An 18,329-nucleotide genomic window follows, 5' to 3' on the forward strand; every position below is an offset into this window, starting at 1 on the left:
ATATGCTAGCATGTGAAATTCCATTATACAACTCTAGCATGTAGATCCATCTCCCTTGATTTTGATTTCACCTCCCTTCTCTTTATTTCCCTTGCAACTCCAAAGAGCCGAAGTTGGATCTTATCCAGCCGTGGCGGGAGCTGCATGGTGCAACACCCCTTAAGATCGAGTTACGTGTCACCCTCTAAATCCTATGGTCTCAAATCTCCTAAAATAAAAGTGAGAATTTAATCCATCTTTATTCCTCTCTTTGACGACCCGACCCGATATCTCACTTTCAAATTTAATAAAAATGAAAGCATCCATCCCAAAACCCGTCTTCGTCTTCTCTTTCCCTCTTTTGACCGATTTGCCCTAAATCTCAAACCTCACCGGATTCAGCTTCTTGGCGCACCATCTCCGGCGACGGCGAGAGGTGGCGAAGACTAGACCAGGTACGCCCGTCCTTCTCTTCCCCTAACCTCCTTTTCGATATGGGTTTTGAACCCAGCAAAATTTCAAAACCTAGAACTCACCTCACCCTTTCGATTCTTGGCACAGGATTCTGGTGACGGCGAGAGGCAACGAATATAGGAGCAGGTACACTAGTCCTTCTCCTACATTTTCGTTCTCTCTCTTTCTCTATGTCTCTCATTTTCGTCCTTAAAGGGTTTCTCTATGGATTTTTATTTTACAGCTTTATCTGTTAATATTATGAATATTATGAATATTGGATAGTAAGCATTTACTTGTTTATGATAAACCTCTGTTTATCACAACCACTTTGTTCAGTTAGTTTCTTCTTTTAGCCGGTTTCCAATTTATTTAGATTTTTATTGAATGAGAATGAGAATGAGACTGAATTGAGCTTGTTCACGGTGTTGAGTGTTTGTGTGCTTTACTGGTCGGGTCGGTTGACCACTGCTACCCTCTTCTTCTTCATCTTCCCTTCTTCTTCCTATCTGTATTCTTTACTATTCCTTCTCTGTTTCAGGCGGCAACAGCAGGCCTTCTCCTTGGCTGTTGTTATCTCTCTCCCCCTCTTTTCACCCTGAGATTAGGGTCGAAGGAAATATAGAAAGAATAGGATTATTTCATATGAGGAAGCATAAATTAATAAAACGCAAGATAGCCATTTGAATTAACTAACCTGCAAATAGAATAGAGAAACAACTTTGGGCAGGATTGCAACTGGATCAGTTTCAGAAGAAACATGTGATGTAAAGTTCTGAAAATTAAAAACCAAATGAAAATGATGCATTTGTGTAAGAAGAGCTACAGATTATGGAACCAATATCACAATCCATCATTAATTATGACCATCATAACAAAAGAATGCATTTCTCACTCCCTCTTTAATGTAATGTCAAGTTTTATTCAGAAAAGAAGAGGATGGAGACACATTGAACCAGCTGTTTCTGTGCTAGAAATTTAACAACAAAAATGGACATTCAGAATAGAAAAAAAACAGCAACTATACATGTTTTTTGAAGCTTAAAAATGCCACCAAAAAAAAAAAAAAACACAAACAAACAAAGGAATTAACAGATATAACACATATTCCCCCTGTTCATATGCTGTTTTTTTTTTCCTGAGATATTCGTACTTAAAGGGTTTCTTGTCTAGGCTTTTATTTTTTTTCCATGTTTCAGTGGAGTGTTTCCTCTTCCATTCTTAGTATTATGTTGAAAATTATGGTAATTGATTTTTTTTTTTTATTTGAAGAACAATGCATTATGGTAACACTGTTGACATGTGAACCATTGTTATATTGTGTACACTAGTTAAAGATGAGTAATGTGAATGCTGAAGATCTTCAGAATGACCCTAAGGTGGACATGATTTTTGATACTGAAGAAGAGGCCTATCAGTTTTACAATAATTATGGGAGAAGGATGGGTTTCAGTATTAGGAGACAATATGTACATCGAAGCAAGTCAAACAAGTCAATCATAACTTCAGCTAGGTTTGTTTGTAGTAAACAAGGAATTAAGAAACAAGTATCTGAAACAAAAAATCCTCAGAAAGAAACAAAAATCAATTGTCTTGCACGGATGGGAATTAAACTAATGGATAATGGGCAATATTGGTGTCATGATGTTGTTGAAGATCATAATCACCCTTTTCAAACTCCGGCTACAGCATATATGATGAGATCACAAAGGAAACTTTCAAAGGCACATGCTGCTGTGATTGATTTGGCCGATGATTCTGGTCTTAGACCTAAGGCAATATTTGATTACATGGGTAGGCAGGCAGGAGGTGTAGAAAATCTTGGGCACACGAAACTAGATCAAAAAAATTATCTTCGGACCAAACGGCAACGAGACTTGGCTCAGGGTGAAGGAGGGAGTTTGTTAATGTATTTTGAGAAACAAACTAGGGAAAATCCTTCTTTTACATACTCATTACAGTTGGATAGTGATGAAAAGATTGCAAATGTATTTTGGACTGATCCAAGGATGATCATAGACTATGCATTGTTTGGTGATGTGGTTACATTTGATACTACATTTGACACCAACAAAGAATACATACCATTTGGTTTATTTGCTGGATTCAATCATCACAGGGGAGTTGTAATTTTTGGGGCTGCATTGTTGTATGATGAGACAGTTGATTCATTCAAGTGGTTGTTTGAGACATTCCTTGAAATACATGGGCATAAAAAACCCATAACAATTTTTACCGACCAAGATGCTACAAAGGCCAAGGCAATCCAAGAAGTGTTGCCTGAGACATGGCATTGATTTTGTACTTGGCACATTATGCAAAATGGAATCAAACATCTAGGTTATTTGATGAGGGATGGTTCAAGGTTTTTAAGTGATTTCAAGGTTTATATGTTCCAATACAATAATGAAGAAGAATTTGAAAAGGCATGGGAGAAGTTGCGTATTGATTACGAAATGAGTGATGGTTCATGGTTAGATCGTATCTATGGGCTTAGACATAAATGGGCTAACTGCTATATGAAGACGACCTTCACCATAGGTATAAGGAGTACGCAACTGAGTGAAAGTTTAAATGGGAGTTTAAAAGACCACCTAAGATTCAGTCTGGACATTCCTCAATTTTTAAAGCATTTTAAAAGGGTGGTAAATGACAAACGTCACAATGAACTGAAAGCAGAATATGATGCAAGGAATAAAATTGCAAGGCCAAGGCATTACAATCATCCATTACTTAGACAAGCAGCAGATGTTTACACTCCTAAAATATTTGATGTATTCCACAAGGAGTCCAACGTGGTTGGGGATTGCTATATAAAATTTAGAAATGAGAGTAGTGTCTGTCGTGAATATGTAGTTGTCGTGGAGGATGTGGATGAGGAATTTCATGTCATATGTAACCTTTTTGAGCCTATGATTGTTTGCAGTTGCAGGAAATTTGAGACGTATGGTGTTCTTTGTTCCCATGCTCTCAAAATTTTAGATGTACTAGTTATCAAGAAAATTCCTGAATCATATGTTTTGAGGAGATGGACTAGGGGAGTGAGGAATATTGAGGTGGAAGACATTCAAGAAAAATTAGTTAAGGAAAATGTGAAGTTGGATTATACATAGCGCTACAATGTTCTTTGTCCTTTGTATATTAAACTAGTTTCACAAGCATCAACTTCAAATGAGGGATACACTTTGGCTCACAAAAATGCCCATGAGTTAAGTAAACAACTTCAAAATCTACAATGCAATGAGGAGGATCCAGATGACAGTGCTGAGAGTCCCATTGTGCAATTGCAGAACAAAGGGCTGAAGAAGAAAGAGAAAAGCCACTGTGGAAAAAGAATGAAATCTAGGATTGAAATGCAAAAGAAAAAGGTGAACACTGGAGGTCATTCCCAATCCCATGGTGCTCATCAAAGTCAACCAAATGCAACCTCCTATCCAGTACAAATGGCTCCATCTTATATATGGCATGGTGTGGATAACTCATCTTCCTTTACGACTCCATCAATGGTATATTTTATGTAAACATTTTAAATTTATTTATACATATTTCAATCCCTCCCATCTTAATTGCATTATTGTGGTTGTGCAGGGACATATTGGTTATTCACATTCAAGTTTATATTCCTCTCAAGGCTCAACATCAGTGCCCCACCTTAGTCAAAGCGAGGAAGGAAATGGCACAAAAAGTTTGGCAGATTTACTGTAAGTTTTCTTTAGAAGGTTAATTCATATCATGAATTTATTAGAGTTTAGATATTGTCTAATTGGGTGTAATGTCTAATGAAATGCTGGAAGGGATTTAGTGGAATTTGAAGTTGACCACTGAGAGAGAGATAGAGAGGACTACTTTTGAATTATTAGTTGGTAGGTAGCATTAACAGATGTGTTTTAGTGGAGGGGAGTGTATGGATTGTCTCTATTATGCTCGTGATGTATCTTCTTTACTTGTTTTATTTTTATTGGGTTTAAGTTGTTTAAAAAGATGTTTTGATCCTTTTTAGCAAATGCCTGGGTTTATGTAGTTTTGGCTCAGCTGCTCTACCAGGCTACGGTCAGTAGGCATATGGTGGACCACCAACAGCTCAGCCAGGTTATGGGGGACAGCAACAGCCATATGGAGATGCTTATGGTGGTGGTTACACACAACCTCCAGTCTATTCTACTACTGACAGCACTGTTGCAGGAAATGCTCACAAAGCTTATGATGCACCCACGGGTTCTCAGGCTGTTCAGCAGGCTGGAGTTGCAAAAACTTTGCCACAGAGTTGATTTTGTTACAAGTGGTTTTGGCTGCATTGATCTCTTTTCTTGCCTCTAAGCTATTCTGCACTTCTATTTAGGTGGCAGTAATGGTGTTTGAGATGCCTTGTTAATTTATGGTTGTAGACAGTAGCCATTTGGCTAATTTGACTTATTTACGTTCTTGGTTTTACTTCTCTTTCATACTCGAGTGATGATATCAAAGCATACAATAACATTTGAGAACATACTAATGTTTTAAATGTGTCAAATTAAGTAGTGAACACCATGTTCTCAAATTTATAGTTTCATTGTATGAGGATTCATGACTACATATGTTGTGAAAAACTGAAATTTAACACTTTTGGTAAGGCTGTAAGTTACTAAATGCACTGAAAATCACACTACCACCAGAAGCAATGGCTTTCTCTTTCTCTTTATAGAGAGTAGAGAAAGCACAGGGTGGAGGTTTTCTCTTTATTGAATCAGGTAAAGCAGAAGTTCATGGCTTTATCTCCAGGTATAACACCCAACATCATAGGAATTGAATTGGTGGAGGTTTTCAGCTCCCATGAGGAGGGAATTTCTCTCCGTGAGTTTGTCATGGGAATCTAAATTCTAGCTAAAATCAATTTTAACTTTAATCTCAATGACTTAACCTGCAAAGCATCTCTCCTAAACTCACAAGACTTTGTATAGGATGACTCTGAGCAACTGTAGGGCTGAACATTCTAGCATGCTTTACTTGTGGACATGGAAGTTACAAGACTTCAAGAATATTGGATTGTCCATTTTCTTCATCAGATGGGAGAAGATAACCTGAAATGATATGTTCTTTCTTAAGTTGCCTATGCCAGTCAATTAAGGAGAAAATAGACAGGAGCAAGGGAATAGCATAAGTCTGCTCTAAAAACTTTCTACTATTTTTGTGAAATTTTTTGGTTCTAGAACTCTAGATCCTAACAACCTTGGCAACAACCTTTTATAGCCAAAAATGATGGAAATTGGTTGTAAAATGGATAATTCAAATAATCAATTACACAAAATAATCATACAACTCCTATTATTCTAAGCCATTCATGAATAGAAACATCAAGACCACTGTCCTGCCCATATCAGAAAAAAGGCATAACACAAAAAGGAAGAGATCAATCTCCTTACAGTAAGTAGTAAACAGACCTTGACCAAAATAATTCCGTTAATGCTTCAAAGCCTATCAATGCATGGGGCTTTCCAACTTTTGATCACAGAAATAGAGTGGAAGGGAATGACTTGGAATGAGATCAAAGGAAAATTCTCTTCCTGTATTGTTTTGACTACAAAATGAGCTCCAGGTAACAGCAGAAATCTGGTATTAAATAAATTTCAAAGACTTTTCAAACATATAAATCTTTTACTCCTGCAAATTAAATTCCAAAGAGAAGGTCCTGGTGCACGGAGAGACCTAGAGACCTCTTTCAGTCACAATGGAACTAATTCAAGAAATAATGAAAAAAACTAGCAGAAACCTCCATGCCACCTAATCTAACTATCCTGAACGTGCTGAGATTGATCAATCAAGAGTGAAATTTGCACCAATATAGTTTTTCATTGACTTGCTTGTTCAAGTGTGTTTTGCATGTTGAGGTTTTACTAACTCTGTTCCTGCTTCTGCTTTCCACTTAGAGCCTCACTGTACATTAAGACTTAAAACATTTATTTATCCAGATCTAGGGCTGTAAACAGTCCAAAATCAAAACATATAACTTTGATAGTTTTTACAAATCAAATGAATCCACTCTAGCTTGAAAATGCTGGCAGATCTATTATTCATGCAGCAGCATGCCTCATCTAAGTTTCCACCAAAAACTCGTTTAAAACAACCATTTGTAGCAACTACTATTGATGGGAATATCCACTCCTTAAATTAGTTATATGTCAAGTTTCAGATTCCAAAGCATTAACTTAAATACAAAGAAGATAAAGATTCACCATAAACACTATATGGCCACAGCCAAGTACCAACAACAGCCCACAACCTTTGATTACACAATTACGCCCAAAAAACAAATGCAACTATTTATTTATGTCCACTCCTTTTAGAAGATCAAGAACATCCGTCAGTACTTTTAATTGTCCACGGACGTATCCTTCAACAAATTCGATGGATTTTGTTTGTTTTGCTTTCGCAGCCAAGTCTTCAGTCCTTCCACTGTGAGACGCACTTCCTGTATCTTCTATTGACAAGGTAGGGCACCCATCCTCTGCCAAAGCGTCCTTGTCTATCCACTTGAACATTCCACATCCATAGTTGTCATTCTGTATGCAAATTAAACAATCTTAATCCAAAATATATTCATAGACTAATCGTTACAATATTGACTATTACATTCATGGTCTTACCCCCATCGATGTTGGGCAGCACCAAAACGGTCGCTTCTTTGAGTACCTTATCTTGCATTGTCCTTTACCACATGTACACATGACCAGATGTTCCACCCACATGACAAATCCATGGACGAAGCACTTGTAATATTTTCGTCCGTTGTTCTTGGGTGTACTTGTCGTTGCTATGAAGCAACGAACTGTACAAACTTTGCATACAACCATAGAATCCACATCACTACCTTCACCCATCTAAGTTATAAAAAATAAAGTTAATATTTAAATTTATCATGCTTTTTTATATTTACATCTAGCAAGAGCAGCTTTCAGCAAAGTGTAAAAAATAACCAGGGAAATAACTGCTGATTTCTCTTTCTAGCCCCAAATAAGATCTGCTATGTCTTCTTTGAGGAGACAAGATTCTTACCTTACCCTTAACACATACCCACTGCCAAGAGAGGGAAAACAAAGGTTGAAGTGGGTGGGGGGAGAGTGGAGGAAAAAATAAAACCCCCCAATTAAATGCTCTGAAAGTTTCAATCAAACCCATTCATGGCATTACATTACTTCTCATAAACAAGTAAATGCTTACCATCCAGTATTCATAATCTTGATAACTCTTAAAATCTGAACAAAATTGCTGTGATAAATAGAGGTTTATTTATTAACAGATAAAGCTGTAAAATAAAAATCCAGAGAGAAGCCCTTTAAGGAAGAAAATGAGAGACACAGAGAGAAAGAGAGAGAACAAAAATGGGAGAGAAGGACGAGTGTACCTGCTCCTATATTCGCTGCTCGCCGTCGTCGGATCCCTGTGCCAAGAACCGAAAGGGTGAGGTGAGGGTGATAATTTTGAAATTTTAGGTTCAGACCCAAATCGCAAAGGAGGTGAGGAGAAGAGAAGGACCAGTGTACCTGCTCCTGTATTCGCCGCCTCTCGCCCTCGCCGAAATCCTGTGCCAAGAACCGAAAGGGTGAGGTGAGTTCTAGGTTTTGAAATTTTGCTGGGTTCAAAACCCATATCAAAAAGGAGGTTAGGGGAAGAGAAAGACGGGCGTACCTGGTCTAGTCTTCGCCACCTCTCGCCGTCGCTGGAGATGATGCGCCAAGAAGCTGAATCCGGTGAGATTTGAGATTTAGAGCAAATCGATCAGAAGAGGGAAAGAGAAGAGGAAGACGGGTTTTGGGATGGATGCTTTTGTTTTTATTAAATTTGAAAGTGAGATATCGGGTCGAGTCGTCAAAGAGAGGAATAAAGATGGATTAAATTCTCACTTTTATTTTTGAAGATTTGAGACCATAGGATTTAGAGGGTGACACGTGGCTCGATCTTAGGGGGGTGCTGCACCATGCAGCTCCCGCCACGGCTGGATAAGATCCAACTCCCAGAGAGCCATGGTAGGAGATTTCCCCATTCATTAGACAGCTTGACAGAAGTGTTTACCCACCAATCTATGTCAGACCAAAGTCATCCCTGCCAAACTGAAGTTTAGTTGAACTCACTCTGGACCCAATGTATACAGTGGATCAGTCTAATCAGTTTCAGGCTGGCCCAGCTCAATGTACAACCCTACTTTACCTAGTTAACTCCACTTGTACGCATGGTTTCACATAAACAGAGAGTTCAAAAATTCCGAAAGAAAAAATCAAATACATGGCAGGCCATAGCTAATCTGTTACAATTGGTCTATGGAGAGAGCCTATATGGGCCATAGGTTCTGAATGGCCATATCATCCATGTAACGAAACTTCAAACTACCAACCAGAATCTGAAGAAGATGAGAGATAGGAGAAGAGAGAATGGGAGCCAATTCTGTCTTTGTAAACCTTCATTCTTCTGTTTCTTTCTTTTATATTTCATTATAAAACATGGTGAATCTATTACAATTATTTCTTCTGGTCAGCCAGGTCAATTGCATATTGTAACTGTAATTGATTTCAAGGGTGTATAGTTGAAGGTGAGAAAGATCTGGTGGTAAGTGAGGGTCTCATCTTGACAATCTGTTCTTCGTCCACACCCATTTTCATTGCTGAAAATCCAGCCTCGAAGAAGCTTTTAACGGCGTTCGCCATGTATTGATGCCCTTCCTTAACAGTCATTTGCTTCCCAATCTTCTCAGGGTAACTAGTTAGGAGATCATGACCTTTCAGAACTGCTGCAAGCTGCACTAATTCCTGTTGGAATTCACTTAGCTGTGCATCTTCATTAGCTTCACCTTGCCTTATCTTTACTGGTGTAGGCAGTTGCTCTGTTTCATTAGCACCAAAAGACAGGATTTCTATAACTATGGTTCAAGAAAGAAGCAAAACCAAAGCTAGAATTGAATCAAGGTTCTAGTATTGGGATCAGCCGATGCAGATCCATTGCTTATACCTTTTAGTATCAGCCAAGATCAGGCAGGATCTGCATCAACACAGCTGACCCGTTCTCCAATACTTAGTTTCCTTAGAGGCTCCGTTTGTTTCCAGGTAAAAGCCATGTAAAATGAAAATTTTCATGTAAAACCCCACTTTTTTGTACTAGTTTTACCTGAAGATTTTCCTTTTACACAGATTTTACCTAGAAACAACCAGAGCATGATATGAATATTAAGACATTTCTTGTTTGCATGGAATTTCTGAGGTTTTGTTGAATGGATAATAAGAGAGAAGGAAAAGCATTCCAAGCAATGTAAAATTTCACTTTGCTGGGTTGTAGGGCTGCCAACAGATCAGATTTCGATCCGAACTCAATCCAATAAGGGTTTACTGTTAAGGGTCTGACCCAACCCGAGCTCAATCCTATCTGTTAATCAGTGATCCTATAAATAACCGGATCACACCCAGATGGACATTGATCCAATCCACTAATGATCCAATCTGATTAAAGTGATAATATATGGGATTATATATGAATTGTTAGGAGGGAAGGGCCTAAGCTAGGTTGGACAAACTATGCAATCATTCTTTAAACAGTGTGTACTTTATTTTTAAAAAAAATAAGAGATAAACTATAAATGTGTTATAAGGATCGGATATCCGAATCTAACTCGGATCACTCATGTAGCAATACATCGGATTATCAGATTGGATCATATCGGCAGGATTTCTACTCGGGTTTGGGTCAGACCAACCACAATCTTGCTCAAATCTGACCTGTTGACAGCCCTAATTACTTGGTTCAATAGAAAATCCTGGAAACTGCAGGATTATAACAAATGAGAAGTTCATGAAGGACAGGAAAATAAAGAGTTTGCATATTTCGTCACTGTCTTTCCTATCTAACCAAACAAAGGCTAAGGAAAACACCAGAAATTTAAAAGCTAACCTTTCCTGACATTTTTTATCAAAAAGATCTATGTTTCCACACAACAATATGTAGCTTTAAGGAAATTGAAATTAAAAAGTAACGGTCAAGTGAGGAACCTGGACAATCAGTTCTTGGTTGGGTCCTGCTCTGAAAAATGCCTTCAAAGGTGCCAGCCCATTCGTCTCTTTTTGTTAGGAATGGAGAGGAGAGGTTGAAGATTTTCTTCACTGTTGCTGGAATGGATGAGTGCTCAAACTCGGAGGTAGGAAAAGGAAACCCATTTGGCCCATGAACGACTACATCATAAATCTTCATCAGTATAATTAAAGAGAAAAAAAAAATTGCATCTTTGCATTGAGTTTTTGAGAGGGAAGAATTTCAATTATTTTAGACTACTTTATTTCTATAAGAACATAGTTTTTCAACAGAGAACACTTAAAAGAAATGATCCCCCGCCATGATTTTTTCTTCAGTATATGTTTCTAGACAACCAAATACAGACATAGACTGTGTTTCTCATATTTTTTGAAAGTCAAGTTTTGTATGGGCAAACACCAGAACATTGGAAGGACAAGGGTGAGAGATTACTAGGCCTTGAGCATACCATTTGTCAGATTGATCCTTAGCGGGCGTACCCAGTGCACAAGGCTCCCACCACTGCGGGTTCTGGGGAGGGTCATAATGTACGCAGCCTTACCCCTGCTTTCGCAGAGAGTTTGTTTCTAGACTCGAACCCATAACCTCTTCGTCACGATGGAGCAACCTTACCATTGCACCAAGGCCCGCCCTCTATCAGATTGATCTTTGATAGATATAATTAGTCTAAGAGGGGGCTAAGCCTGATTCAGACCAATCCCCTAATTTAACCAAAGGGCACAAAACCATTTAAATTCAAAACATCCATCTTAAGACCACATTTGTGCTAAAAAGTAAATGTAAAATTAACAAAAAATCATCAGGAAGAAGAGACCACTCAAAGAGCCATGCAACTCAATTCCCTCGGCTGCGCTATAATTAGATATTATATATTTTTATATGAAATTCAAGGTCCTAATTTTCTTTTCATCAAGGAAAAAAATACCCTCTTGTTCAAGGTTGAGCTTTAGGAGCAGTAATGTTGTAATACTTTAGCCTACACAAATTACAAGCCTTTATGAACTTTACTGTCACAAGGTCACATTTCTCTACCACATCGCATGATAGAATGGGCACAAGTGGGCCCATTCTCTCTATCCTAGCCAATTCTTCAACTCAAAAGGATTCCACTGTGTTCCTCTCCCCCCCCCCCCCCCCAGTTTTACTAATACCCAAAAAGTACCATTTCAATAGTTCAATATAAGTGGAGGAATTAAATATCTGTGACAAAAGATTGAGGTGAGGATTGATTTCTGAACTAATACAGAGGGCCACCAGCTATATAACAAAATACCTTTGATTAGCCATATCAGCCACAAATACACCTAAAGTCAAATTGCTCTTTCCAAAACATACTATCACTAAGCCTATAAAGCTTATTGTTACACTAGTCTTTACCACTACAACATTGCTAAAAGGACTAGATATAGCTGTGCACATAGGAATAGCAATTCTGGAACCTATTTTTGCCATAAGATAAGTGAAGTGGCCCCAACTAGTACAATTTAAATGATAAGAAGAAATCCTATACTGCCCATATGTCAAACTTAAGGCTCTACTTCAATTGTATGGTCCACCATGTATTGCACTTTTTCCCTTATAATTTTCAATTTTTTAAAAACCTTTCAAGAATTAATATTTTCAATTGTTTCTTTACTCCATCTTCATATATGATAGAATTCATTTAGACTCAAACTTATCACATGAGTAGGCGAGACTAAAAGCTACCTATAAATCACATTTAGATTTTTACCAGCCCACTACATGGCAGATTTATCATTAGCGTTGCTACTAGTAACAACTTTACCACTATTGCTACCGCTCCCCCTTTTGTATATGCTATAATAATTTTTCTCAGCAATGGTTTTGCCCACTAGTGATGATGGAAAGTTTCCTTTGTGCCAACTACTAGCACAAGAAATGCTGATTTAATTATCTTGTACTATCACAAGGATAGGGTATCTTCTAGGCTGCACAACTATCAGATTTAAGAAACCATCTCAATCATATGACCACCTATGTAATGGGTTTTTCTATTCATATTTCCCATATTCAAAATTGTGGGACAGCGGAAGCAACATTGATAGAGTTGCTTCATGTTTCAACATGAGTTGTATATCTAACATATAGTAGGTTACATGGGATCCAAATTTTGATGACAGGAAGGCCCTAGCATCCCCTACTCATGTGCTAAGTTTGAGTCCAAATAGACTCTACCACCTATCAAAATAAAGTGAAAAATCATTAAAAATACAAGTCTCTCAAATTTTAACAATTGATATACAAAGAAAAAAGTGCAATACATGGTGGGCCATACAATTAAACTAGGGCACCAAATTTAACTTTTGAACAATAAATGGTTCTCTTCTATACACTTATATATGACTATAATGGATGGCCAATCAAGAAGATACAACTAGGTGGGCAACCTCCACCTGGTAGAAAAGAGGAAGCCAAAGCATAGAATGCATCTTGCACCATAATTAAGAGATTGTACCATGTGGACTGTTCAGGATAAGTGCATAAACACTATAATACAAAACTTAAATCAGGATAAGTGCATGAACACTATAATACAAAACTTAAATCAGGATAAAATTGGTATGATGGTTTTAAGTCTCAATAAATTTCAGTCAGAATCATAAAAATATGGAACGTATTTCTCTTTACTAGTGGTAAAGATGAATATCTTTCCACAAACCATCGGTACCATCAGATTGCACATGTAAAGGGTGGTTTCTACTTTGTAAATAGGGGCTGGGAGTGTAATGATGGCACAAGACTCCAATCATAAGGTCAAATCACCAGTGGAGAAGAAATTCCTCTTCTCCACGGGTGAAGGAAAACTTAATCCTAAAAATTTTGCTTTTGATAGGACCAAAACCATATATATTTTGGAGATATCAATCAAGATTGAGCAAAAGAATGTATAAATTATTGAAACATCTAAGATGCTATAGAAATATTTCAATCACAAATCATTGAATAAGTGTTCTAGAAGTAGGTTTTTTTCACCCAATAGTTGAGATAGACCCTCCATGAATGGTTGTTTCTTACAAACAGCAACTTGTTTGGCTCTTTAACTTTGGTGACATGTATTCCACATCATTCTACTCATGTGTCAAGTTTCAACCCAACCAAATTTCACCACATGTCAAAATATATATCTACAATATGATCAATTATTTTTTTTTTGAAAAAATCGTAGACCACTAAAAATACATAAGGAAGAGTCTAATATATAGTAAGTCATATAGTTGAGATGGACCACCAAATTGGACATGTGACCTATCCATAGAATAAATTTTCTATCCAACCATTGGAATGGCCAAATCATTCTCTATGAGGCAAAAATAGTCCACAAAGGGAACTTTTATCATCACTCAAGAGGTCTGATGCATCTCAACCATATGGCCCACTATGTATTGGACTCTTACTTCAGTATTTTAGTGATTTAAATTTAAAAAAATAAATACATAAATAACTTTTTGACCAATTTCAAAACCTTTATTTTGACTCGAGATGAAGTTTGATTGAGTTGAAATATAATACATAAATAAGGCAACAATTTTCCTTCACCAGTAGAGAAGAGAGAATTTCTTCCCCACTGGTGATGTGACCATGTGATTGAACTCTTGGGTCATCATTACAATCCCACCCCCTATTGACGAAGTCAAAATTACCCCTCCCTAATGCAATATGATGGTACCGAGTGGAATCACGAAGATGAATCCTCTTCACTACCACTAGTGAAGAGAAACTTAGTCCCATTAATAAAGAGTAATATGAACAGTAAGTGTACAAAGTTTAAACACAAATTGATATTCCACATAATTAGCTATAACCACTAGTGTAGATATGTTTCTTCACTATTATGAAGCTACCTCTATGATAAAGTAACTGTGCTCTTCTCAAAACATATTCAATCAAAATTTCAAAATTAAGATGGGCATATTTGTGTATGCTTCATTTTTAATAGATAAGGCTATGAGTAAAACTTTGGCATCTAATTATTAATAAAGCAAAGGTTTCTTTGACAGCCCATCAAAAGAAACTTTTTCTTCATGGTCCAAATATCTTCCATGTTACATTTTTCCTTGATACTCAAATTTTGTCCAAGTGTTGTCCACCTCATTATCTATTTTTTTTAGCCTAACCCCAATTTTCATGTGGAGATTTAAACTCTAAGGATGCTTTAGCTATGTTCCAAGTTTCAGCCCAAATACAAATCACCATGCAATGAAATAAAGTTTCACAAGAATGAGCAAAAGTCCATCTTTTTTTCTGAAAAACAGTTGGACCGTTGAAAATACAAGAAGAAAATACCAATTCTTAGAGCTAAATGCAATCATTTACTCTCACTTATTGGCATTTTCCCCTTGTATTTTCAACTGTCTAACTATTTCCAAAAAGAGTTGGCTTTTAAGTTTTTCTTCTAATCTTTATTTTACTACAGGATAGCTGGTGTCTAAGTTGAAACCCAACACCTAATTAGAGACTACAGTGGACAATGCGCTTATACAATATATTTGTATGCCAATTTTATTACCACGTGAAAATATCTTAATCCAATCATACTAATATAAAATGGGGAAGGGTTTACTATGATGCCGGAATAGAAAGGTTACACCAATGGGAGGTGCATGATTGGTTTCATCAATAGGAGGGGCTGAGGAGAGAGAGAGTGCTTGAGAGTGTTTCCCACTCTGCTGTTGTGGTAAAACTTTTCCCACATAAGAATTTGTCAAAGGTACTTGAAAAAAAAGTACAATTTGGAGATGATGTGAAACTAAGTCAATAGTAAGTGATAAACTCCAAATCTTACAACTCAAAAATAATGATCTCTACTAAGTTGTAGATTTCCTTTTTCAAGGTGTATAGTTTACCTACTAAAATCCCTTTAATTATCAATTCATTATTGAGAAAGAATGTGTGCTAAGTGACTTACCTGTACCCTTGTTAATCCAAGGAGAGACCATGATGGTTGGCACCCTCACCCCCAACCGATCGAACCGGAACAAGAACGGCTCCGGCCCAACAATCCCATCTGGGCTAGGCACTCCTGTGACCGGCGTAGGCACATGATCATAGAACCCACCATGCTCATCATATGTTATCACCAACACCATCTCGTTCCACTGTGGGCTCCCCCTCAGCGTCTCATACACCTCCTTCACAAACATCTGCCCCTCATACACATCATGTGACGGGTGGTCGTCGTTCGCCGGCGTTTTTTTGGAATCTGTGTACCTCTGCTCCACCACCACATAGTTGGGCAACTTCCCTTTTTTTGCATCGTTCTTGAACCACAATCCATATGGCCTAAACTTTGTCATGAACTTAATCTTCCTCAGATTCCCGTAGAAAAGCGTTGCTGGTATATCCTGGTAGTATATTCCGAAGGAATACCCTGCGTCGTGCAACTGTTCGAAGATAGTTCTCTGTGGATACCTGTTAATTGAAGCACAAATTGTGTCAGTAGGTAGATAATGGATGAAGAGGGGTGGCAAATGATACAATATTTAATATTTTCAACTTCTAATGACCCATTTGGAGAATTAAGATTCCCATTTTAGAGAATTGGAAGACTTATTCTAGGGGTGGGGTGGGATTGAAAGATTATAACTTTTCAAGTAAGCAAATTTGGAGACTTTGGCTTTCTTTGTTAGAGAATGGGATGATGAGGGATGAGAAAGATTTCAAATTCCATTCAATTCACAGAATGGATGGGTTGGTTGTTAGAGAAAGGGACGGAAAGGGTTGAGAAAAAAATGAATTCTTCCATCAGCGATGTGGACTAGTGACCCATTTTGAAGAATTTGGGTTCCTGTTGACTAAACACTATAGCGATGTGGTCAGTTCAGTAGTTAAGACTCAGTTTTTTTTGTGGTTGGGTCTGCTGTTACTTTGTTTGGTAATGGGAAGAAGAGGAAGGAGAAAAAGATTGATTTTTTCAACTTCAAGTGAACCCAATTTGGAAAATTCGGGTTCCTGCTAACTGCACGTTGTGATGATGAGGGCTGCTCTCTAGTCAACACTCCAGAGTGGTGAGAAAATATTGAATTTTTCCACTTCAAGTGACTAGCAGTGAGGGGATGAGAAAGGGTAAGTACAGATCTTTTTTTTTTAACTTCCAAGTGATCCAATTAGTAGAATTTTGGGCATAGAACAACAGATCTGAGAAAGCATGAGTTACCCTTTTACAAGAAGAGAAGCGATGTTGCTGGTGGCCCCATGAGAGGTTGCAGAGTGAACATAGACACGATTAGGCTGTGTCGAAGCAGGGACAGAAGCGAACCATCGGTCAAAAACAGCAAATTCAGATACAAGAGCCTTGTAGACAGCCACTTTATCAGGTTGAAAGCCATTCATTACACTTTGCGACATGTTGGTGGACATGGAAAAGGCTTGTTGGGCAAAACCATTCATGGGTGCTGGAGAAGCAGAGGTATCATTAGAACCAAAGATCTGTTCTCTAATGGCTTGAAAGGAGTGACCAGGATCTGGGTCGACGTAGTGAGACTGGTCTTGGAAGAAGATGCGAGAAGAGTTGGGGTCAGTGGTGGAAAGAGGGTTGGATTCCGTACCATCAACACCATTGATTTCTGGGTGGAGTTTTTTCATCCAACCCAACATGTGGTCAAACGAACGGTTTTCCATTACAAGAACCACCACTGTCTTGATTGGACCAGCAAAGGTTGAGTTGCAGAGAAGGAGAATGAAAAAGGTTGCCATTACAGAGCTCTTGATAGTTGTCATTTTTGTTGCAGACTTGGAAGGACAGAGAGAGAGAGAGAAAGGCTTTTTAGAAGCAGAAGGTACCCGTGAGTTCGTGACTGACTCCTGCTTTATCTTCTTCTTGTGTTTGGTGGAGTGAATGAAAGAATCTTTTTCTTTTACGTTTATCTTTTTTTCTGACAGTCTGAGTTACTATCCATTCTTATCTGTATCCCATGAAATTAGGGGGGTAAGAAATTAAAAATTATTTATCTGACAATCAATTGACCATATAGAATGTCGCATATATATATGAAAATATTACTTCAAAATTCCCACAAACTTTACCCTAAAAAAGCTCCATGAGCTGTGTTTGTCGAACACCAATTATGAGTGATGCCACGTTGCTTTTTCTTTTTTATCTTGATAATGATGAACTAAATGTACCATTAGAGGGATCGAGCTCATCTGCGGCTTGGGTTGAGTGGTCATCATGTTGTGTTCTAGTCACAGACCGCCACCGCCAGATGGATTTCATATCAATCCAATGGTTTAGTAGACAAGCTCCTTGTCGGTTTAATATTTTTTAATATTTTTTGAATTTTGAGCGGTAATTTTAAATTTTAGATTTTGTTTATTCTACCAACCATTGGATTGGCATGAAATCCATTTGACGGCCTGTGAGTTGAACGTAGCACAATGCTTTCGAGGGTATTCACGTTTGACATATGCCCGCTCTGACTGAGATCTTTGGGGATGATTCCATACTAAAGTTTGGTGGAGGAACTTTAGGACAGCTCAACCCCAGGTTGTAAACGAGCTCAATCCATCAGTAGAGATGATGGTAGTGAGTATCATACATACTACAGAGGATTTTCTCACACTGTCAGTAGTCAGTATAGAAACTTTTTTTTTCTAATTTGAAAAAGAGTTTTTTTTTTTTTAATTTAAAAATTAGTTTTTTTTTCAAAAGGAGGCCGTATACAAGCTAAGGCATCAACTTCACAAAGTTGTTTTAACTAAAGAGTGGCAAGAGGCTAGACTATTCTACACGGAATGGACAAACCTCTCCTGACAAGGATGTCGGTAACAATAGTGTTAGATACCCTTGGAGACTTGTAATATGGGAAAAGGAACAATACTTAAGACGAGCA

General features: G+C 37.7%; 2 protein-coding genes and 1 long non-coding RNA gene across 3 annotated transcripts; 2 read left to right on the forward strand and 1 right to left on the reverse strand.

Moving 5' to 3' along the window:
- Positions 1-1,769: 1,769 nt before the first annotated feature.
- LOC122672321 (protein FAR1-RELATED SEQUENCE 5-like) lies at positions 1,770-2,729 on the forward strand. Its single transcript, XM_043869814.1, has one exon. The coding sequence runs from the start codon at positions 1,770-1,772 to the stop codon at positions 2,727-2,729; it is 960 nt and encodes a 319-aa protein (XP_043725749.1).
- Positions 2,730-8,968: 6,239 nt separating this feature from the next.
- Positions 8,969-17,253, reverse strand: LOC122671151 (non-specific phospholipase C2-like). The gene is made up of 4 exons (XM_043868256.1): positions 16,655-17,253; positions 15,407-15,909; positions 10,440-10,619; positions 8,969-9,283 (listed from the first exon to the last, which is right to left on the reverse strand). Exons 1-4 carry the CDS (start codon positions 17,215-17,217, stop codon positions 8,973-8,975), a joined length of 1,557 nt encoding a protein of 518 aa, XP_043724191.1. The 5' UTR covers positions 17,218-17,253; the 3' UTR covers positions 8,969-8,972.
- On the forward strand, positions 11,406-13,653 carry LOC122671153. The gene is made up of 2 exons (XR_006334314.1): positions 11,406-11,488; positions 13,585-13,653. It is a non-coding gene; the product is annotated as an uncharacterized LOC122671153 (long non-coding RNA).
- Positions 17,254-18,329: the final 1,076 nt, after the last annotated feature.

Source organism: Telopea speciosissima, chromosome 8, assembly GCF_018873765.1.
Source record: "Telopea speciosissima isolate NSW1024214 ecotype Mountain lineage chromosome 8, Tspe_v1, whole genome shotgun sequence".
In the NCBI taxonomy this organism is placed as follows: domain Eukaryota; kingdom Viridiplantae; phylum Streptophyta; class Magnoliopsida; order Proteales; family Proteaceae; genus Telopea; species Telopea speciosissima.